A 25,822-nucleotide genomic window follows, 5' to 3' on the forward strand; every position below is an offset into this window, starting at 1 on the left:
GGGTTACAAGGTAACAACACATATGAGTTGGCAGTAAGCTGAATTAGCAAGGTTGTATTGAGAGGAGGACATGTAGACAGACTACAGGAAATGATGTAATTATAGTAAAAAAAGTATATGTCATGAAATAGATGGACAATTGAAGCTGTTGATTGTAGTTATGTATAAAACTACTCATGTGGATGTGAGTGGAGAGTGGACAGTATATGATTCCGTAGCTCTGGAATCAGAGTTCTCTTAATATAGCCTCACTTTTATTAACCTTTGCAACAACCTTTTGACATTAATCCTGCTAACTGAATGGCCCTGAGACAAACACTCATAAATACTTTTCTGCCCCTGCATCAAGACTTTTTACTCACCAAAGGTGTAGATAGCTATTCTTTCAGCATCTTACACTTTTTTAGTTGAAGAGCAGAACACAAAAAACAAACAAAACAAATATGTCTTTTAAACTGTAATAAAATGGTTGCCACATTTGCAGTAAGCAGCTGCTATACTTTTTGTCTCTATGCCCTGCCATAAGCAGATCACAAAAACAAACAAAAAAAAAAAAACTCTTTTTAAACTGTATTGTGACAAACTGCTCGCCACATTTATAACAAGCACTCGACTTTCTGACTCTGTGACTAAAACACTTTAGTTCTAATTGTAAATACAAGTATTCAAGTGACAGCAATAGACTGAACAGTAATTGGTTTCTGCCAATCCCACCCCCCAACATGTGTCCGCTTTCCTATCCCTAGCTATACTACAGCACCAGGCATATAACCTGCTCATAAATTACCACATTCAAGCACGGCACCATTCGCTGTTCCCGGTTATACTATAGCTGCTATTTTCCACATAAGTAGTTTTATAGTGTAAAACTATTACAGTACTCTTCAGGATATTTTCATCCATCCATCCACCCACAAGTCCATTTTTTCACATGATGTCAGCATGTCACTTCAACACTAAATAAGATTATTTAGCAGTGAGAGTACCATTACTTTAGTCACAATACTACTGATTTCTGTGACATTAGTGTCATGGTTTGGACTGTACTGCTGGTACTGTAGCCTGTTCATCCATACTTGCTCTAATATAAATATGATACAATACAGGTGACATGCATTATGGTACTGTCACCACCTTGTTGTGCTGTGTGTGTGTGTGTGTGTGTGTGTGTGTGTGTGTGTGTGTGTGTGTGTGTGTGTGTGTGTGTGCACAAGTATGTGAATGTGTACATGTGTGTGCGTGTGCATGTTTGTGCGCATTTGTGTGTGTGTGTGTGTGTGTGTGTGTGTGTGTGTGTGTGTGTGCGTGCATATGTTAGCATAAGTCAGAATGCCAGAAGTTTGGCTCGGTACTAGAACTCTGCTAATGAAGGTGTGCTCATCTGTGCTTCGGTAAGAATGCAGTGAATTCTTTCTTTTTGAAATACCTTTCTAACATGCTGTACAGCAGTACTGGCTAATGGCTCTGATAAACGGTGTAGCTGTCTGAAGTGCAGTAGTGGTTTCTGAGCGGGGGGAGCTGTAGTTCATTTGCATATGTATCAACTGCCTTAATGTGTGATATCACTTCTGCAGCAGTACAGTTCTGCTTTGCATTATAAGTTGTGTATTTTATAACTCTGAACAAATAATTAGATGAGAGGATACTCCTGCATCACTTTTGAAATGAGTATATGTACATTGTGTGCTAACCTAACAAATGAATACAATTAAAACAAATGCATGTCCTTCTGTATAATATATGGCTAGCAAAAACATACAAGCATAATAAATCCCAAAGAAAGTGGGATGAAGAATAATCTATAACAATTCTGACATCCCAGATCACAGTTAAATCCTGAAAATAGTTTTAGGCTATTGTAATACAAAGATTTTCAGAGTAAAAATACTGTCATGATTCAGTTAGATAGGCCATTATTGGATGAACTTGTGTTTTGTCAAATTACATTTTTCTCAAATAAAGGACAAAATGGTGCTTGCTTAGAAGAGGCATTCTGTTCTCTCCAATGAATAGAAATTAAAAAAAAAACTAAATATGGGTTATGGACAGTCCCTGGGATTCAGGAAACTTTGTGTAGGCTTCGCGCAAAGGCTATATGGAGTTTACATGTGTGCACAGTGAGCGGGGTGAGCAGCACAGCTAATTACATATTTATGCCATGCACCTCGTTTAAACTTAAATAAACATGGTTTCATGGCCAGCAGAGTTCTGCTGGTCAGGAAACCATGTAAATCAACACTGATAGTAATCCCTGTTTACATCAGAGCATAGTCAGTTAATTTGTTTGCATGGAATGACACAATGATCACCAGAGCTTAACAATGTTGTAGTATTCCTTACATATGGGTTCTCTTCCATCCTATGACCCGATGTCTAGGCAGTATACAAAATCTTCAAGCTATTGCCAGTCCATGGGACTTCACATGCCTGCTTTGACAACATTAGCCATAAAAGGACATCTTCACATACCATCCACAGAACTTTTCTGCCGCTATTTGGAAGGTTGACTCCTGCATTCGGTCTGCATTCGGATTTCATTGCTGTGTCACTATCAGCTCAGATAAATGCCCTGTTGGGGATTTTATTTCTTGTTACTGCCTTTTGTTTTGTTCATGTCATCCAGGAAGGGCAAGTGTAGGTGCGGATGGCAGATTCCACATAAAGATAGCCACGAGCTCTGTGTTTTCTGTTTAGAGCCTAGTCACAACCATCAATCCTGTTCTATCTGTCAGGCCTTTGTGCCTAAAACATTGCATAGTTGTCTTTTGGCTCTGAATCTGTATATGGAAAATCAGAGGCTCAAATGTCTGGCTAAAGATGTTATGGAGGGTGTCAGGGGTCCTTCAGCAGAGCCGACTTTGAAAAGGAAGGCGAGTAAGCTGAAGCCTGAATCCTCTTCTGCCTCAGCTGTACCCCTTGAGGTTTGTGAAGACATGGTGGTATGCTCAGAGGTCAGATCTGCTTCTTCAGCATATACCTCTGCAGACCCTGCTAGGAGAATGGATCCTGGCATGTCTGAGGCTTTGCAGACGTCCTCTTCAGGTGAATGGGAAATCCACGTCTCATTGGGTTGGAGGACTCCGGTGATGTCCATGCCATTGATGCTGTGACTAGGGATCTGGCTTCATCTGCCATTAGACCTACATTGGATTCCTCTTTCAGAAAGGCATGTTAAGAAGAAGCAGAAAACTTAGCAGCCTAGCAATCCTTCTTCCTCTCGTTAAGGCCTTGATGGCCTTGAAACCTACTTCTTTGCCTTTCCTTCTTTTTCTTCCTCCTCAGTTCAAGCTTCTGTATCTCAGGTGCCTGATTCTGCTTCTGAGGACTCCTCTTCTGATACAGGCTCTTTTGCATATTCCACCTAACTTGCTTCACCTTTGGAATATGCATCTCCTGAGGAAGAATTGAATGGAGGAGTTTCCCCTCAGGAGGAAGTTTCCTTTGGCTAGAACATCACTAAGATGAGGGAGTTCTTCAAATGGGATTGTTTCCAGTTTTCTGAAGAACAGAATAGGTACTATGACCTCCTTCAGATGGAGGTTCCCTCTCCCTCTGCAGTTCCTCCAGTCCTTCCAGCTTTCTTAGATGCATTTGCTTGTTCCTCTAAAACTCCAGACTCTCATGCTCTATCTCCTAAGAGGCCTGACAAGTTCTATAAGACTCCAGATGATTGTAAATTTCTCTACAAGTGCCACTCTACAGATACAGCAGTGACCTCCATAGCTTTAGATAGGTCTTCCCGGTTATCCCCTTCTGCCACGATTGTTCCATCTGATAAAGAGAGCAAGATTCTTGAGAGTCTGGGTAAAAAGGTCATACTTCTTCAACTTTAGCAATCAGAGCTATTAATTACCAGACGCATATGTCCAGGTACTCCTTAGCCTTGCTTTCTCAAGCTTCTCAGGCCCTGTCTTCCTTGCCAGATTCTGAGATTAAAACACAGATCATGCCTTATCTGGCAGCTTCTTCTTAGGTGGCTTGGCACTCCAATAAGAGCAGCTATGATGCTGTTGAGGCATCATCTAGAGCTGCTGATTCTGTCTCGGTGCTTATGAGGCATTCATGGCTGAGACTTCAGTCATTAACTGATGACATAAAGGCCAAATTACGAGATGCTCCTTTGGACAAGACTGCTCTTTTTGGTTCAGCAGCTGCAGAGCTGTTTAATGCTCTGCAAGAGAAAGGAAAGGAACTCCAAGACCTTAAACACCTCTTTGTTTCTCCATTTCCTAAATTTCATAGGAATTTTCCTGTCAAAAATGTCTTTTGTTAGAAGACTGCTAATTCAGCTTCTTATTCTGCTTCTAGGCCTAAGAAGTCTTTTAGAAGACCCCCATCAGTCAAAATTATCTTCTTCAGTTCCTTCTTCTCAGCAGTCCTTTCAGTGCAGACCCAGTTCTGTGTGATTACCAAGAGTTTCCTCCAAGTCATACCCATCTTTCTCTTCGCCTTTCTCTTTCTTTGCCAGCCTGGACAAGGATCACTCAGGACACCTGGGTTTTGTCCATTATCCAAAAAGGTTACTTCATAACTTGGAAGACTCTCTCTTCTTTCATGGATATTCCACAGCCCCCATCCAGTCAGATGCAGCTTTTTCCAGACCTCCTTTCTCAGCTGAGGTCTCAGGACACCATACAGCGTGTTCCTTGAGATCAGAGAGGCAAGGGGTTTACTCAAGAATGTTTCTGGTTCCAAAAAAAGATGGTCCTTGAAGAGCAGTTCTAGATCTTTCCCATTTGAACAACTTCCTGCAGGTTCCTTTGTTCTGAATGCTGTCCCTGCTGACACATTTCCCTCTCATTTCCCCTCAGGCCTTCATGGCTTCCCTGGATCTCAAAAATGCCTACTTGCATATCTCCATCCATCTTCTTTACAGGAAAATTTTACATTTCTCATGGGTTCTTTACACTTTTAATTTTCTGCCTTGCCTTTTGGTCTTTCCACTGCCTCAAGGGTGTTCACAAAGTGCCTGGCTTTGGCCATTTCCTTTCTGAGGGTTCAGGGTATTCAGATTTATCTCTACCTGGATGACCTTCTTTTCCTTGCAAACATTGCCAGTCTCTTACCTCTAAACCTAGAGAAGGCCATTCATCTCCTTCAAAACCTAGGCTTTGCCATCGATTTCAAAAAATCCAGTTTGACTCCATCTCAGGATCACATTTTCTTGGGGTACAGGTTCAGTATAGGCCTGATGATGGTCTTTCTACCAACATACAAGGCTCAATTTCTCATTCACTTCTCAGAGACCCTCCTAACTCTTCCGGCCATCTCAGCCAGGGAGTTCCTGAGACTACTAGGTTTTGTGGCCTCCACAATTCCCATGATGCCATTTGCAAAACTCCACATGAGAAAGTTTCAGTAGTTTCTAAACACTACTTGGTCTCAGCATGCTCATCCACTAGATGCCATGATTCTACTTCTTCCATGTCTGAAATCAGAGCTCCTTTGGTGGAGTCAACAGTTTTATTTGAATCCAGATCTTCCTCTTCTTCTGCTCCAGCCTTCTCAACAACTCTTCATAGATGCTTTAGACATGGGCTGGGGGTCCACCTTTGCATCCAGTAAAGTTCAGAGTCTGTGGTCTCTGTCTCAGGGGAGAGAGCACACCAACATCAGGGAAATGAGGGCTCTGCTCATAGCTTTGCAAATTTTCCACCCTCTTTTTCAACTAGGTCCTCCAAAAATCCTTACAGACAAGAAAAGTTCCACGATGACATGTTGCTCTACCTCACAGATGAGGATAGTCAGGATGTGTCTATACATACATGCATCAGGTGCTGCCCCCCCAACTCTGATGAATATATGCTGATGTACACCCTTCTACAGGAACATAGTCTGTGTGGATGGTGTGTTGATGTGTGTATTCAAATGTGTCAAGAAGGTGTGCTGAGTCATGTAATAGGTAATCTATGATGTTGACACAGCTCATTGATTTTCTGTGATAGGCCTGGATGAAGGTAAGACGGTACATATTGGCTATCCTGATCTGGCCTAGGGTTTGGACACAATCCCCCATGCAGATATTGAGAAACTCCCCCCAGCTGGGGATTTAACCTTATGTCACTAGATGGATAATCAACTGGATCACTGACAGAACACATACTGTGAAAGTTGGTGAATCAACCTGTACAAGTAGAGCTGTTACCACTGGTGTACCCCAGGGATCTGTCCTTGGCCCTTTACTGTTTGGAATCTATTTCTCGACAGTCCAGCCCAAAGTATATGGCCTTTGGCTGACTGCATTTGCTGATTCTTACATACTGGATGCAATCGAGTCCACCTATGATGATAACAACATACTACAGGAGTGGCTAACAGACAAATGATTGGTGACTAAGCCACACAGTCTACAAATGAATGCAAAAATGTGTCTTTATTTTGTCCTTCTGCAAGTGGAATTCCCTGATAATTACAGATTTAACAGCAGTCCTGCTATGCTCAAATCCAGTGATGCAAGCTCTGGGAACACATGTAGATAGCAATCTGATTTGACCACCAAGTGTCTACACTGGTATTGAAAGCCTATGTTGTGTACATCATAAGTCATACCATTGTATTCAGATGGGAATATTATATTACAGCACTGTACTCAAACCTCATCAGAACACTAATATAGAGTACAATATAGTATATAGTATACAGTAAATATAGTTTAGACATTTAGAAGAAAATTCAATTATGGCAATAGAACAAAAGGGCAGTAAAAGAAAGTCATATGGAACCAAGGATCATTTGTTGTTAAATAAAGTCATAGTGGAGAACTGTAAAAAGGGGAAGAATTTAATTATAGCATGGACTGACTACAAAAAAGCATTGTATATTAACCCACATTCATGGATAAAAGGGTGTTTAAAAATGTATAAGATATACCCTACACTGATTGACTACATTACAGTGGCCATAAAACAGTGGCAGACCACTTTGCAATTAAGTCACAATAAAGGACAATGATTATTTCAGGGATAAAACTTCAAAGGGGGGATATTCCAGGGTGACTGTGTTACCACTGCTATTCTGCCTTGCCCTAAACTCATTAAGCTGTATACTTAACAGCTTAGGCCATGGCTATAATTTGGCTCCTAGAAAACAACAAAGTGTAAAGACTTCTCATCTTCTCTTTGTCAATAATTTAAAACTGTGTAGCTCATTACATGAGGAACTGAAAGCACAACTGCAAGCTGCCAAATCTTTTTCAGATGACATAAGAATGTCATTTGGTCTTGACAAATGTGCAAAAGCAACCTTTAAAGCAGGAAAACTGTAGCACCAAGAAAACAATTTGGGACAAGAATGTGATATAAAAGAACTTGAGAAAGAGGGAGCGTATAAATATTTGAGAATTGATGAAGGATCAACAATAAAACATGAACAAATGCAAATAAAACTTAGCAAGGAATACTTTAGAAGACTTAAATTAATCCTGAAAATAAGATTGACATCTAGGAATAAAATCCAAGCTATAAACAAATTTGCTCTTCCTGTCCTAACTTACAGTGAGTTATTGACTGGCCCTAGAATGTGCTGGATAGATTAGACAGGAAAATCCACAATAAAAAGTGGCAGCACCAAGAAACCGCAAGTGAGCCAACTTTATTCACTAAAACAACCATGATTAGCACTTTTGTCTATAATAAACAAAATTCATTGGATCTGATGAAGTTTGTTTATTACAGATGAAAGCACTAATCATGGTTGTTTTAGTCAATAAAGTTGGATTAGTTGCCATTTCTGGGTCCTGCCGCTTTTTATTGTGGATTTTACAGTTTGTGGATGGTGTTTGTGAATTTCAATAAATTAGTTAGGAAAACAAGAAGGATGCTTCATGCTTACCAAATGATTTATAAAAAATCAGTGCATACCAAGATTATATAGTCCCTGTTCCAAAGGAGGGAAGGACCTCCTTAAAATTGATTGCATGTATAGATCTGCACTTGTGGGACTCCACACATACCTGCTGACCTCACAAAACCTAAATGTAGTGAAAGTTCTGAAGCATGAGGAGAATAAATCTAAGATGACTTCCCTCCTTAGACTAGCAGAAGCATATCGACATCAAGCAGGAATGGAAATCAAACCACAAGTAGATAAAAATCAGACAGCAACTGAATGTGCAAAATACAAGAGAAAGAATATAAGGTGAAGAAACAGATGAGAAGACAAGAAATGTGGAAAATGCATGAATATAGTTGCAAGTATAGAAAACTTCTAGAAGAACCTCAGGAACGAACACAGGAATGGTTAAGGAGAGGAGAATTCAAACCAAGAGATGAAAGGTTAATATTGGTGGCCCAAGATAGTGGGCTGCGTACACGTTGGTTTACAAAGTCCATTGAACATGTGGGAGAAATAGACAAATGTAGGTTTTGTAAAACAGAATTGGAAACAATTGCACACCTCATTGCTGGTTGTGACATACTAATGGTAGAAGGTCTGTATACTGAAGGGCATAATAATGTGGCAAGATTGTTGCACTGGGGATTGTGCAAACATTATGATATTGAAGTGGCTGAAAAACACTGGAAACTTGAGCCACAGAGCATCATAGAAAATGATGGTCTACATTACATGAGATCATCCATTACGAACAGTTTGGAAGATAGATGCTAGAAAACTGGATATAACGGTCCATGAAAAGAAGACAAAAGTAGCACTGATCATTGAAATTAACACACCCTGTGACTACAGTGCCTTGCGTACAGAGAGACACAAAGTCATAACATATCAGGATTTACAAGCAGAAATGAGAACAATATATGGAAAAAAGATACCCAGACACTTCCAATAGTAGTAGGAGCAACAGTCTTATAAAAAAGAATCTCCAGTCATATTTAGATATGCTACAGTACATGTAACTCCATACGAATTGCAGAATGAGTCATTACTGGGCACATTGCAGGTGCTGCAAAGAGCAGTTCTGGCTGACATCAATGATTGAAACAATACTAATTTCATGAACTTAGATCATACTTTGACTTAGGAATGGGGTCCATTCCCATCATGGTATTAGAACCCCAAAAGATTTGGAGAAATTAAAAGTATAATGTTCTCTTTTGCATCTACCTTACCAGACACATTTAGCAGCTGGATAGACCACATGGGTTTCTCACTGAGAAAACACAGGGCTTACAAACCATGCCATGATGTATGTAAATAGACTGAAAGCCATGTCACTGTAATCTGTATCATATAGGATGAGGTGACTTCTGCCTGGCCTCCAGGCCAGTCTCTGAGCCTGTCTTTGTGGGAATAGTGCATATCCACAGCTCAGAAATAGCTGATGACATCAGCAGTGTCTGGTGAGAAGAATATAGTAATAATAGTGTCCCACAAGCTGGTGTAAAAGGCTTTTTGTAATGTCAAACAAGTCCACCAACACACACACCCCAGTTGACTGCAGTGAGAATATTACTCCTACCTTTTGAAGTACATAGACTACAGAACTCTGTATTTAAAGCAAGTATCACAGCCGAAATATGACTGGAGTGTCTCAGACAATACTTTATAGCTGATGACATCAGCAGTGTCTGGTGAGGAGAATATGGTAATAGTGGTGCCCCACATGCTTGTGTAATAAGGCTCTCTGTAATATCAAGCAAGTACGCAAACACACAATGCCCAGCTGACTGCAGTGAGAATAGAATCCCTGCCTAGGCACAAGGACTACAGACCTCTGTATATAAAGCAAACACCACAGCTCAAATCTGACTTGAAGTGTCTCAGACAACACTTTATAGCTAACATCAGCAGTTTCTGGTGAGGAGAATATGGTAATAACAGTGCTCTACATGCTGGTGTAAAAGGCTTTCTGTAATGTCAAGCAAGTGCTGAAACACACACACACACATACACTCTAGTTGACTGCAATGAGAATAGAACCCCTCCTTATCTAAGTACACAGAATACAGAGCTCAGTACTGTACACAAGTGCCACTGTACAAGCCTGATTTTCACAAGGCTGCAGGAAAACTTATAGTGGATGACATCAGCAGTGCATGTTGAAGAGAAGATCTTGGGAGGCTTATATGAAATGGATGTGTAGGCGTGTGCAAGTGTCAAAATACTGTCAAATCATGGTGTTGGAGCAGTAACTGTAAGATACACACTTATGCTCTTCTGGCTTGACATAAACACACACACACACACTCACGCACATGCACACACGTGCATGCTTGATTGCATTGAGAACAGAACCCCTTGCCTATCTACATACACAGACTAGAGAACTCAGTACTTCACACAAGTGCTACAGCACAAGTCTGACTTTTACAAGGCTGCAGGACAACTTACAGTGGATGACATCAGCACTGGATTTAGGAAATAAGATGATGGGAGGCCTGCATATGTTCATAGCTTCATAGGTTCATAGGAGATTACTAGGCTAATGGTCCTAGGGCCTTCACAAGCCTAGCCATATAAAACCCCAGTACCCTTAATGAGCATAGTTGGATCATAGTTGTTAGCAGAATGATTTTGTGATCAGCACTGAATGCCCCTGTCCATGAGGGACATCGGTGCAATCCCTAGAGTGAATTGACAATCACCCATACAATTATCAAATTTGAACTTGAATAGGGTCATTGAGGAGCACTGCTTCACATGCAGTGGAAGCCTGTTATAGAGGAGCAGCAAGCACTAGGAGATATATCTGTCTCTCCAGCTTGTTCTGCTTATGTTACAGGCTAGTTTGAGATCTCTGGAGCAAGTTATCTTGACCCATTTGATTTGTGGATGCCCAGCATTTCCAGTAAGGCAGGGTCTGAGACTTCTCTGTAGGCCAGGCACAAGTTGCCTCTCAGCAGCCTGTATGCTGAGTACAGTGACAGGTCTTTCAGTCTTTCCATGTATGCCATGTTTTGGAGGTCCTGGATTCTCCTGGTCAGAAATCTCTGTGTTTTCTCCAGTTGTTGCAGGTGTCTGGTGAGGTACATATAGAAGAGAGCATTGTACTCTATTAGTGGTCTGATAAGGATCGAGTACAGTGGAGGTATGACCTCCTTGGTCTTGGATGCAATGCCCATATTTATGAGGTGTGCAATGTAGAATGTGTGTCTTACCACTATGGGCATATACTGATTGAAATTTACATTGCTATCAACTTGTGTTCCCAAGTCTCGCAGTTTGAGCTTAGAGGGGTGCTATGTATAGCATAATTAGCAGGGGTACTTCTTTACCAAAGGTGACAATGAGGCATTTTTTTGTGTTAAGTTTCAGTCCATGAGTTTAGCACCAATGATTTGTTTGTGTCAGCCCTTTCTATAATATGTTAACATTGTTGGGGGCCCTCTATATGATTGCAACCAGTTGACAGTCATCTGCAAACTTGGCAAACCACAGGCCATCTACCTTCACTTCCAAATAGTAGAGGGCCCAGCACAGATCCTTGTGGTACTCGACTGGTAATTGGTCTACTGGTGGAGGTGGACTCCCAAACTCTGACAGTGTGCATTCTGTCAGTGAGCCAGTTGGCTACCCATCTAGTACTGTATGGGTTAATTCCCAGATGAGAGATTTTCTCAATGATACCTGAATGGGGGAATGTGTCAAAGGCCTTGGTTAAATCAACATAGGCAATATGTTCTGTTTTCCTCATTCAGGGGTTTGGGGGCATTATCAAATAATTCAACTAGGTTTAATAAGCAAGATCTACTCTTGACAAAACAAAAATGGGTTGGGTCAAGAGTGTTGAAAGTCACCTATGTCACTGTGCATAAAGTCCATGATAATTCTTTCCATGATTCATGATGATTCTTTCCATAGCTTTGCAGATAAGGCAGGTTAGGCTTACGGGTCAATAGTTCCCAGAGTCAGTTGATGGATGTGTAGGCATGTTGAACTGTGATGGTAGTTCTAGTTCTGCATATTGCCAGATTGACATGCATTGTATATCACACAACATTTGATATTAATTTATTTAGTGTAGTTGATATGTTGGCTGCATTGTAAACATGTAACATTTTTAGATAGGGCCTTCAGTTTGTATGTTTCCACATGTAGTTTCATGGTATGAAGAGTAAATGGACAGTAAACAGCAGTAATACATGCTAATATTTACTTTGCATAGTGTAGTGGTGAGCAGCAGGTTTACAAGACAGTTGGCAAAGTGTTTGTGCATCTCTGCATGTGAGATACACATTTCTATTACTTTCTCTGTTTGCACATAGTTAAGCAGTATGCACACACAAGCCACACTGCCAAAAGTCTGAGAGTTAGTATTCATTCTGTGACACATCTGCTGCTTAACTGACTCTGTGGCAGCAGGTGAAAATGCATTGACATATTTCTTTTTGAGGGCAGATGACACCGAGTTCAAATCCAGGTGTATCTAAAACTTTTAAATAAACTGATAACACAGTGACATGAATTCTTTATAGTACATGAGTTGCTGTGTGTTGGTATAGTGCAGCGGGGTTAAGTGGCATTGTGTGGGGATAACTGCAGCATTGTTGGGCTGCTCACCATCAGTTGGCATTGGTGCATGATGTCATACTCTACAAACATACAGGTCAAAAAGTGAAGGGATCCATTGTTTTTTTCTGGTACTTGTGTGTTGGGTTTGATTCTATGTTTTGATCAGATTATAGGTGTTGTTATGGGGTAGATAGGAAAGTGGTGCAATGGGGAGCAAGCAGGGGGAAGAAGAAAGGGAAAGCAATAGAGAAATGTACAGGAGGAAGGTAGGCAAGAACCATAGCTATCCATTTCTTCAACAGTAAAAACTGATAATGTGCAGAATTTTAGCTGAATTTGGACTGTTACCTCCAGTGGCGACAACAACATAATCATGTTGTATAGCCAACTGGACTGAATCAAGTGTGTCAAGAAGACTTGTGTGGGAAATGGAGAGATATGTGTGGGATGATATTTTTTTGTGGGACAGGTGCCCATTGTTTTTAATTCAGTAAGAGAGGAATGCTGGGTAAGAGATGTAGGTATTTTTGAGTCAGGTGAGATGGGTAGATTAGGAAGCAAGTGCAAGTAAACAAGAAAAACAAGACAAGACACAGGGACAGTGAGGGACACAAGAGATTGGGGGCACCATGATTGGGGTGAGGGAGGGTATAACTCAGGTTCAAGCCCATCAAACATGGAGACAGTGAAAATCGAGTCATCACCCACTGGACTGTCATCACTGTACCCTTTCCCTGCTAGCAGCTGGAGTGCTTGATGCCTTCTCATATGGACCATGAGGGAGAGCAGCCTCTCCATCCAGTCTAGGTGTACATCAATGGAGCTGTGCATGACCCTAAGCACTGACACTGGCATCTCCTGCCTGGTGATGAAATCCCCACCTCCATCACTACCCCTGGAGCGTTCCACTGCACCAGCTGCCAGGACAGTACTACCTGAGGGCATGGGTAGTGCAGGGGCAGCAGAGGCAGTGTTGCTAGTTTGAATCCCAGACATGCTGAGCATCAGTGCTGGAGCCGGTGGAGCAGGGACAGGCTGATCCACTGGGGCTGGCCTATCTCACTGTACTGTGCAGAATTTAGTGATTTGGTACACATGGATGATATGGAGACATTTTGACAACACATAATCAAAAATAATAAAAAGAGAGAAAAGGGTTGGAGTGAGAGAAAAAAGAAATAAAATTAATACCATCATATGTGGCATACAATGCATTAACACAATTATACAACTATTTTATCTGAAGTATTACAGTTAAGTAGACATCCTAACAAATACACACTATAACTACAGACTTCTGAAGGTTATCCTTGAAATGTGCATATATGTGTGTAATAGTTATACAGATTACAGTTAACAGCAGGGTATTTATGCCACTTATATAGAGTTTAATTTAATGTAAATATTATTAAAGAAATGCAATACTGTATAGTTGTGAGTCATGGTATTTGACCCCAGAACCTCTGACTACAGTCTTATATTTGACTCCTAATGTTGGTTTGGGCTACAGGCTAATGCATGCATACTTTAATGCATGCATACTTGCTTTTACAGTTAAGATATGCATTGTCAATTTGCTACAACTTTATAAAAAAAATCTATGTTTAACTTTTAAAGCTACAATAATATTTCTCTTGTGCTATATACATATCATTTGCTTCCCTCAGTCTCTCTCGATTGGAGAAGCATGAGCTAATCTATTGAACTCTATGTCGGCATTAGCTGGAGAAAGAACAGAAAAGAACAGAAGACCATTATGCATCCCAGTCTTGCCTATATTTATCTTTCTAAGTATTACAAATACTCTCTTATTATCATAATTACACAGATGTTGGATGTCTACAGTCTCAAATTCAGTCAACCAATGGTTGAAGGTATCCTTTTTGTGCCTCTGTAGGTCATTACAATTATGCCTGCACTGCTTTCCAGTGTGCGGGATGCCAGTAACACTGAATATAACCTGCGCTAAACTACTCCATGCCTTAGACTTGTACAAGGAGTCTTTGGGTGTGGTCCTTTACCAGGAGTCCAATAAATATCCTGGACTTCTGGACACTCACCTCTGTACCCTAAACTGGACAGCTTCTCTACTAACTTCAGATGTCTGACACCTGATTTAGAGCAATGGTAACTAATGATTTCCCACTAATTCCAGTTATCGTGTTTGCTGGTAATGTGCAAACCCGAGCAACAATGCCACCCACATTTGCACGATGTTTAGCATAGAGCAGCAGTGTCAAGCAGAGATGACATAAATACTTGAAATAGGAATGTTAATCTGAACCTTGACCTTAATATAAGGGGTGTCTGCTGCTGTAGCTTGAAAATATATATTGAAAATTGGAAGTTAACTGTTAGGAGAGTTAAGTTTGTAAACATGCACTGGGGGCATGAATCATGGCCTGACACATTTGTTTTTGACATTATACACTGATAAAATTGATTTTTACACTGTGGGATTCAAACCTGGGCATAAGGGGCAAAATGTTTTCTTTCACAGCATTGATTTTTCCATCTTTGCCACAGAAGAAGTGCTGCTCAAACATAGTCAGGAATTATTCATAAATACAGCTGACAGATTGAGGTCTTACACATGTATGTGTGTAACCTGACAACATTCTTGTATATACATCCAGTTGTGTATGTGTCTTATGTATTTGTGAAGACCATACAAGTCCAGATAGCAAATACTTACATAACTATAGTAGACAATATATCATCAGTCATACATCTGAAAACACTCAAAGGGTGTATTATGCCTCATACATATAAGTCATATCAGCTCCACTATCTTAAGTGTTATAAATGATAGTCAATATAATGGAAAGTTGGACAACAGTAAAAATGTCTGGAATATCCTGTATTAGAACCCAGAACTATATCTATGGCAGTCCTACACTTACACCTGTTGCCACAAGAATGTTGAAATGACACTTGTCTATTTTTCAGTTCATTGGTACAAATTGCACCGTCACATCAGTAAAAATAGGTTACACACCCTGTACTAGAACTCAGGACCATCTGTACTGCAGCTCTACACTTACATCTGCTGCCATTGGACTAGTTACATAACAGTTCCATAATTTCTTACTCATTCTTAAGTTCTCTGTGTTAACTGCTGCCCAATGCCACTTAGCATGTTTGCTAGGTGCTCAACAGAATTAATTAAATGTATCCATTTTCAATTGTTGGCTGTTTGCATCCTATACGCAGGTGTTTGATGACTGCAGGTGTTGGGGAACCTTGCTAACTGCCGTGCAATGCTGCTTAGGACAATGCACAATGGAAAGCAAACATTACAACAATGTAATGTTTTTGACCTTTGCACTTTTACAGACACCCTGTGTGCAGGTGTTTTGTCTGCATCCTGTGTGGGCCACTTGTCCGAGTTTGTGGACTGCTAAGTGTTGCACAAACAAGATAAACACAGCTAAATCTGTTATCAAATTTCTCCATTTGCCTTCTTTGAGTTAAGCTATACACTGTGAAAACACTGGCTCAACAAATAAAAATAAATAAATATAAAGGAAAAATAGTTGAAATGAAGAAAAGTAATCTATGAAATAAACACTACAAAATGTTTGCTAGTACACATGAAATATTTCTACATAGGTCTAGATTAGAACTCTGACTCCAGTGAACCTTATAGGTTCATAGGTTGATACTAGGCTATCTGCCCTAGGGCATTTACAAGCCTAGCCAAAGTGTGTTTGGCTTTCGCCACCCTTTTAGATTTTTTGACTGTGCCTCTGTATAGTAGGTCACAGAAGGTAACCCTTTTAAGGTTAGTTTACTGTGCCTCTGTCTAGTAGGGACACAGAAGAGATCCCAGGGGTAAACCTATGATCTCCCATCCACTCGTCAAGATTTCTTTTGAAGAGAGTCATTGAGGGCTCTGCCTAACATGGATTGGGATTTTGTTCCAGAGTGAGGGGAGCCTCTAGGATATGAATCTGTCCCTCCAGCATGTCCTATTTATTTCTTGCTGAGGTTTAAGTCTCTGGAGCGTGTATCTCTAAGGGATTTGGATTTCCTGAGATGGAGCATGTCCATTAAATCTGGGTTGGACATGGTTTTATACATCAGGCACAGATCACCTCTGAGTAGGCGGTAAGCAACTGAGTAGAGCTGGAGTTTCTTTAGCCTAACTGTGTAGGGCATCTGTTTGAGCCCCTTAATCCTCTTGGTGAGGTACTTTTGGGGTCTTTCCAGTTGCTGCAGGTGTCGGGTAAGGTACATCCCAAATGGGGCATTGTACTCAATTATGGGCCTGATGAGTAGAGGGGCACAATGACTTCTCTTGATCTAGATGTGAACCCTTTCATGATGAGGTGGGCTATATAGAAGGTCTTTCTAACTTCTTTGGCAATGTGATTGTCAAAGGAGAGATTGCTATCTACTTGGGTCCCCAAATCCCTAATTACTTCTTCTGTACTTAGTGGTTTTTCACCTATGTGGTAGTTTGTGGGTACTTTGTTTTTCTCAGAGGATGACTATGCACTTTTTGGCATTTAGCTTTAGGCCATGGCTCTGGCACCAGTTATCCATCTCTGTGAGACCCTTTTGGAGGATGCTTGTGTCAGTCAGCGAGTCGATTATGGCACCCAGTTTGCAGTCATCTGCAAACTTGGTCAGCCATAGTCCTCCTGCGTTAGCCTGTACCTCTGAGAAATATATACCAAACAGGAGAGGTCCCAGGACTGAGCCTTGTGGGACGCCACTTGTAACTGGTTTAGAGTCTGACATGGCACCTGCAATTCTGACCATGTGGGTTCTATCCCTGAGCCAGTTTGCAACACATCTTGTGACATAGGGGTTGATATTTAAGCTGGTGAGGTTATTTATGATGCCTGAATGGGGTATTGTGTCAAAGGCTTTTGCGAGGTCCAGGTAGGCTGTGTGGACAACCTTCCCTTCATCTATTACCTTGGTGACTGTTTCAAAAAAGTCAACCAGGTTCAAGAGGCAAGATTTGCCCTTGACAAAGCCGAATTGGGTGGGATCCAGTGTTTGGAGGTTCCCAATGTCTTTGTTTATGAGTTCCAAGATGATACGCTTCATAGCTTTGCAGACCAGGCTAGTCAGGCTTATAGGGCGATAGTTTCCGGGGTCCATTGTGGCACCACCTTTGTGGAGTGGGACCACTGTTGCTGTATGACATTCCTTGGGTACATATCCTGTAGTGAGGCTAATTTATGGTCAGATCTTACCAATGAGGAGTATACCTCTGGTGTGGAACAGTGAGTCCCCATGTTGGTGATGATCAGGTCCAATATATTTTCCCCTCTTGTGGGAATGGTGACCAGTTGTTCCATGGCATTTGAGTTTATAAATTCTAGGAACCGTTGGGTGAGGGTGTTGGGGCTTGAGTAGTGCTCCCAATCTATGTTTGGGTAGTTGAAGTCACCCAATATGATGGTGTTTCAAAACACAGTAAGGGTGCCTTATCCCTCTTTGCCACACAACCAGTTTTGCAGAAAGGAACTGAAACTGCATACAGCCAACTGCAACATCATCCACATTTTAATTTGTGGTTTTATACTTTTGCTTTTGGTAAACACTTGTTCAATCAATTTCATTTGAAAATATGGCATTCACCAAGACTCCATTCATTCATTCATTCATTCATTCATTCATTCATTCATTCATTCATTCATGTGTACCAAGACCATTGATAATAAATAGCATTGTATACATGAAATAAATAAAGGAAGTAATAATTTGCCTCAGGTGTGAGGAGAAACATCTCAGAATATTCTAAACTGCTCTATAGTGCATCACATTCTCAGATATCGCTAAAAAAGTCAAAGTTCAGTGTGTATTATTCTTATACTCTTAGAATTATTTCAGTTATATAAGACATCATTTCTGAAAAATTATCTTTTTACGTAGCTTTTCTCAAAATTAGCAGAGCTCAATAAATAGATCAGCTTCCAGTTCCAAAATGATAGTCTACTCTGCCTTTCTGTGGTTAGAGTCAGAAGTTTTAAACTGTTAAAAACAAGGATCAGTGAATTATCAACTTGTATATATAAGTATTAATTTTTATGTTATGTCTTGGCATTAACACATTTTTATACAGTTCTTGTGCTGTGCACCACTGGTCATTGTGTGTGTGTGTGTGTGTGTGTGTGTGTGTGTGTGTGTGTGTGTGTGTGTGTGTGTGTAGGGATGCATTTATTTTTCTGTTTTGCAACAAACCTTCAACAGTGCATTGTCTATTTCAGTTCAACAAAGAGAGATTTAAAATTGACATGCCACATAGATTCCGAGTGTACAACTACAAAAGTCCTACATTTTGTGAACACTGTGGCACACTTCTGTGGGGACTGGCAAGGCAAGGGCTGAAATGTGAAGGTGAGTTGTTCTGGTTTACAATTAAAAAAAAAAAAAAATAGATGTAGAATTATTGGAAATTGCTATTGCTTTTGTCTTTATTTCTTTTAAAAGAAACTTAGATGACACCTACCTTGATATCCCCTGTGTGTGTCACATGCATTGCCTGAATTCAAACACTATACATGTATAGTTCTAATTATACAGCACTAGAAGTTCTTTAATGTGCATGACTGCACCAGAGTGAACCAGCTGTCTTATGCTCATTCTGTGTGATAGGCTCACAGGTATATACTAGGCTACATTACGTGTGATAGGCTCACAGGTATATACTAGGCTACATTACATATGATAGGCTCATAGGTATATACTAGGCTACATTACATGTGATAGGCTCACAGGTATATACTAGGCTACATTACATATGATAGGCTCACAGGTATATACTAGGCTACATTACGTGTGATATACTCACAGGTATATACTAGGCTACATTACGTGTGATAGGCTCACAGGTATATACTAGGCTACATTACATGTGATAGGCTCACAGGTATATACTAGGCTACATTACATGTGATAGGCTCATAGGTATATACTAGGCTACATTACATATGATAGGCTCACAGGTATATACTAGGCTACATTACGTGTGATAGGCTCACAGGTATATACTAGGCTACATTACATGTGATAGGCTCACAGGTATATACTAGGCTACATTACGTGTGATAGGCTCACAGGTATATACTAGGCTACATTACGTGTGATATACTCATGGGTATATACTAGGCTAGCCTTGCAAACCAGTCAAACTGTGTCCCTATGTATCATGGGCATCTATGAGGAGGGAATATGTTAGTTAGAAAGTTTCCAGAGGTTATGTGGGGAGTATGTTAGTTTGGACATCACTGTCTGCCTCTATCTGTCAGAGACATGGAGGGCAGACCTAGGTGAATTTCTGATTTCCCATCCATTGGTCAAGGTTATGCTTAAATAGGGTTAGGGATAGAATCTCCTTTACATGGATGGGAGCCTTTTCCACCTCATAGGGATCCTTAGAGACACATATCTGTCTCACCAACATGTCTTATTTATGTCACAAGCAAAATGTAAATAATTGGATCCAGTAGTTCTGATGCTGTTTATTTTGTGGCTGTACAAAAAGTCCATCAGAGCCGGATCTGAGGATGCCTTTTATGCCAGACATAGATCACGTGTCAGTAACCTGTAGGAGACCGAGTATAGCAATACTGATTTTAAGGTGATTTGTATAGAACAAGTGTTTATACCTTAGATTCTCCTCATAAGGAACCTTTGTGGGCATTCCAGCTGTTGCATATGTTTGGTTGGGTACATGTTGAGGGGGCCATTTTACTCAATGATGGGTCTGATAATGGCTGAATAAAGAGGCAGTATAAATTCCTTGGACCTGGATGCCGTGTCCTTACTTATCCGTTGGATGACAGAATGATTTTCTTACTACCTTGGCCACATGTAGGTTAAAGGCCAGATTATTGTCTACATATGTTCAAGGATTTCTGACTGCTGAAATTGTAAGCAAGGGTAAACTTAAATGTACCAATAAATGTATTATGAAGTGATGCCATGGTATATTTCTTGTAACATAGTATGTGATGTAGTTATGGCCTACTACCACTGGATTCTAAGATATCAGGTCAATGTGATACAACTCTAGTTTGAGAAAAAATGAAATGTCTTACAAGAGGGATGGTGCCAGAAACATTTGTTAAAGTGAAATACATTCTGGAGCCCTGTTCCACACTCACACAGGCTTCAGATGATGATCGAGATAAAACCCTGGTCTGACAGTTTCACAAGTGCGCTAAAGAGAACAGTGCTGTAACCTCAGCTATATCTAGTAGTACCATACAGTGTGCCATGGAACGATTTACTGTGCCACGATGGCTAGAGAGTGTTAGGCAATAATGACAACAGTGGATGCGTTGACTGGGGGAATAATATGCACATAGTGGTGTTGTGAGGCAAGACACCACAGACAGAGAGCACCTCTACATCACTGGAAAGACATTATTTTCCACAATAATACACACACTGGAGGGCATTACTGTGCTTAGAGAATGGGCTACTGGTTAAATAGTTTTGTATTTTTTTATTACTATCTACTTTTTTATATTTTTGATGTAAAATAGTTCCTCTGACTAATGTTTCATACTTGCTGTAACATGTAATTGCTGTTGGTAGAAATGTTTCATTTCCAAAGTGTAAGTTATTTAAGTGAACGTAAAAAACACCAGAACAGCTAATCCCAAGAGGAAAACGTTGTGACCGCTGATAAAATAAGAATAAGTCCAGATAAGAAAAACAGCAACAGCAGTCAAAACTACGGCAATGCTTGAAGAATCACGAGCCTAAACGGCAATGCTTGAAGAATCACGAGCCTAAACAGCAATGCTTGAAGAATCACGAGCATAAACGGCAATGCTTGAAGAATCACAAGCATAAACGGCAATGCTTGAAGAATCACGAGCCTAAACGGCAATGCTTGAAGAATCACGAGCCTAAACGGCAATGCTTGAAGAATCACGAGCCTAAACGGCAATGCTTGAAGAATCACGAGCATAAACGGCAATGCTTGAAGAATCACGAGCATAAACGGCAATGCTTGAAGAATCACGAGCCTAAACGGCAATGCTTGAAGAATCACGAGCATAAACGGCAATGCTTGGAGAATCACAAGCCTAAACGGCAATGCTTGAAGAATCACGAGCATAAACGGCAATGCTTGAAGAATCACGAGCCTAAACGGCAATGCTTGAAGAATCACGAGCATAAACGGCAATGCTTGAAGAATCACGAGCCTAAACGGCAATGCTTGAAGAATCACGAGCCTAAACGGCAATGCTTGAAGAATCACGAGCATAAACGGCAATGCTTGAAGAATCACGAGCATAAGAATATATAAAAAACAAATTTATTGTAAACGGTGAGCGGTTTCATTTAATAGCTTCATCAGACCATACAACAAACTGGTGGCTAGAGTTTAAAAAATATGTAAAAACCAGTCACAAATAGCATTAGGAATGACATCATACCCTTTAAATTAGCTACATAGTAGCTTACAGCTCCTAGTGGATACATTTATGTTAGACAGAAATAACCACTGACTCGTATATAAAGACAATGTATCTAACATACTTATAAAACTTTGGAACTTATGGAAAACCCTTGTGACACGTAATAAACATCTAATAAACATTGCATCTTCTCATTTATCAATAATTTTGCAACTCTGCATAAACTAATCAATGTAATAAAATGAATGGCACATCCCTAGTTGTAACAAGACATTGACTGCAAAGATCTTAATAAATATAAAGGTGAAAACACATACCCAAGGCACTTTTATGTTCATATTGAAAAATAAGGGGCACAAATAAAAATAAAATGACCCTATTCTAACCATATAATGAAACATAAATAAAAATGTCACTATATATATAAAACACTTCTTCCTATAGATTGTGAAAATATATATTATTGAAAATATGTTCTGACACCGTTAATAATTTACATAAACTGCTACACGAAAACAAACTGGCCAGTTCACATCAGGATAATGTTATAGGTACCTTTCCTTGTGGAAAATGTAATTTTTGTCACCATAACTATAATTACAATACTTTTGTCCACCCAGATATGGGTAGGAGATTTGAATTTAGTGTTCATGCTGATTGTCAAACATCTAACGTTGTTTATTTAGCTTCATGCATGATATGTCAGTCATTCTATGTTGGTAAAACCAACCGGACACTTAAAGAGAGGATAAGAGAACATCTATACAGCATTAGAATCAAATATGACAAAAATGCATTATCGAAACATATTATTACAGCAGGAGATGAACATCAATTTAAATTCATGGTTATTGACAGAATAATTCCTAACATTAGAGAAGGTGACATTAGAAATAATACTGAAAGCAAGGAAACTAAATGGATACTCAGACAGAGCTGATAGGGGCAGGGGTCTTAACGAGAGAGCCTCTATAAAACCTATTTTAAAACAAAGGAGAATATTTGTTGTGGCTAGTTAGTTACATTCTCTAAGCATCAATGTAAGACAGACATTTATTTGAAAGAGCAGTTATCAGAAATTTTTTTTATACATTTAGTACCAATGTTGTTGTTGTTGTGTCTTTTGGCTTTTCCCGGTTAGGGATCGCCACAGCGGAACACCGGTCCGCTAATGATTGGCAGTAGATTTTTTATGTGCTGAGTTGCCAGCTCTGACACACAACCTTCAACGAATGTATGCCCATTCATGCACGTCTCCACACAGAAGACTCTTTAGCTGAGAATCGAACAGGACAACGTCTTACTGTGAGGCGACAACGCTACCGCAGCACCACCACTGCAACAACAACAACAACATTAATGAGGGCTCTCTTATGAGTTATTATTTATTATTTTTTATTGATAAATCATGCTCTGTGGTACCATCTATTATTGCATTCTCTCAGTTTATAGTATCTTTCATATGTTTATACCTCATATAAATCATTGTCCGCTTATGTTGGACTTTGGTGAGTTATTTTCAGTGTGTGTTAATGTGTCATCTAGGACTAATTGGTTTGGTCCAGTGAACAAGTCTCCACAATGGCTGATCCTGCAGCTTCACTGTAAATATAGTGTGGCTGTTACACAGGATGACCTTTAATATAGTGTAGGGACATGATACTGGCACTGGTATTTGACTTGCCCTTTGATGTCCTCTATTATTTGATGCATTTCCTGGGATTGGTTAGTTCGGTTCAGTGGACAGGTTGCCATAGTGGATGGGCATTCGATTTTACCTTGAATGTGGTGTGGCTGTAGTGTAGGATAGCCTTGGGTGTAGTGGTAGGGCATGACACCATTGCCGAGCTTTTGATGTGTGAACTACACCTTTCTGCCTTTCAAATTTAGCTGAGTGTTTTTACATTAGATCAAAGTTATTTCATTCATGGTTAGCTAACATGCTATACATCCATCAGCCCTGAATTTGGATTTTTGCATATATTTGCATTATACCCCTGGATACTATCAAGGCATTCTGTGTATCTATCTATATAGATTATTTTTTGTGTTAATGCTTTAGGATCAGATAAATCTTAGATCTTTTGGTATGTAATTTTACCATATTTGTGAGAGTAGTCATTTTTATTTATATTTATTCAACTTTAAGGAAGCATTAATATATTTATATAGTGATAGTGTTTTTGACTAATCCATTAGCCCCAATGATATCTTGTCAATGGCACCACATTTCTGGTGCCATATGACCAGTTCACATTGGTGCTCTAGTTAGTTTATGTGATTTTCCCATAAATACACTATAAAACATACAGTTTCATTCAGTTTATATTATTTTTTGGCACATATATTCATGCCTCTATGTTTTCAAGGTAGACTAGGCAGACTTGAAAGTTAATATCGTGACATATGCCTCTTTGCGCATGGTGCCATCATGTCATATAATTATTCTACATTTTTTATTAAATAATATATGTAGTTTTATTGGTTACTTACTACACTATTTATATAAGATTTTATATAAACACAACATTCATTTGATTTATGGGTTTAAAATGTTATGTTATAGTATGGTTGTGATCAAGGGTGACTCTAAATGTTTATTTGCTTCGTACTATTAGCGTATGATATCTTAATGGAATATCTCTTTGTCTAAATGTTTATTTGCTTCATACTATTAGCGCATGATATCTTAATGGAAGATCTCTTTATACTTCATGTTCTCATATTTTTAAATTCATTCGTGTTTTTATACATGAGCTTTATTGTTATGTTTCTGGTTGGTATTTATGTGATATACCCATCTAGCTCAGAGGGTAGTTCTTTGCATAATCTACATTTGCTTCGGCTTATTACTAATGTATGATGGGTACAGATTTATAATGTTTTTAATTTAGTCCAGATATCGTATTTTTTGGACAATTTCGCAAATTCATGATATATATTATATTATTATGTTGTCTTTAGTGAATACATTTCTATATGCACAAACTCAAGGAAGGTGAAATCAGGTTATTAATATTTAAGATGCTTATTTTTCTGAGCGTTATGCCATTTATGTCAATGAATTCACCAACACGTAGTGAATTGACCAGTTAGTTTTCGTGTACCATTTTATATGAATTATTAACAATGTCAGAACAAATTTTCAATGATATATATTTTCACGATCTATAGGAAGATGCGTTTTATATATATATATATATATATATATATATATATATATATATATATATATATAGTGACATTTTTATTTATGTTTCATTATATGGTTAGAATAGGGTAATTTTATTTTTATTTGTGCCCCTTATTTTTCAATATGAACATAAACGTGCCTTGGATATGTGTTTTTACTTTTATATTTATTAAGAACTTTGCAGTGAATGCCTTGTTACAACTAGGGATGTGCCACTCATTTTATTACATTGATTAGTTTATTCAGTTGCAAAATTATTGATAAATGAGAAGATGCAATGTTTATTAGATGTTTATTACGTGTCACAAGGGTTTTCCATCAGCTCCAAAGTTTTATAAGTATGTTAGATACATTGTCTTTATATATGAGTCAGTGGTTATTTCCGTCTGACATAAATGTATCCACTAGGGGCTGTAAGCTACTATGTAGCTAATTTAAAGGATATGATGTCATTTCTAATGCTATTTGTGACTGGTTTTTACATATTTTTTAAACTCTAGCCACCAGTTTGTTGTATGGTCTGATGAAGCTATTAAGTGAAACCGCTCACCGTTTACAATAAATTTGTTTTTTATATATTTTTATGCTCGTGATTCTTCAAGCATTGCTATATTTGTTGACTGCTGTTGCTGTTTATATAAGTTATTTAAGTATTTAATGTGTGCACACAATACACACACACACACACACACACACACACACACACACACACACACACACACACACACACACACACACAGGTCAAACAGATAAAGCTACATTGTTGAATGAAAAAAACTGCTGTTCCATTATGATCAAATAAATGAAAAATAAATGACAGCATGCA

At 39.2% G+C, this 25,822-nt stretch overlaps 1 protein-coding gene across 1 annotated transcript in view; it reads left to right on the forward strand.

Annotated features, from left to right (window-relative positions):
• The window catches only part of PRKCQ (protein kinase C theta), a 537,712-nt gene that overhangs the window by 164,439 nt on the left and 347,451 nt on the right, over window positions 1–25,822 (forward strand). Inside the window, exon 6 of the mRNA XM_044087168.1 lies at window positions 18,636–18,765. Coding sequence (XP_043943103.1) covers window positions 18,636–18,765 — 130 coding nt within the window. The remainder of the gene's footprint in view (window positions 1–18,635; window positions 18,766–25,822) is intronic.

Source organism: Protopterus annectens, chromosome 11.part0 (assembly GCF_019279795.1).
Source record: "Protopterus annectens isolate FY-2018-M chromosome 11.part0, PAN1.0, whole genome shotgun sequence".
NCBI lineage: Eukaryota > Metazoa > Chordata > Ceratodontiformes > Protopteridae > Protopterus > Protopterus annectens.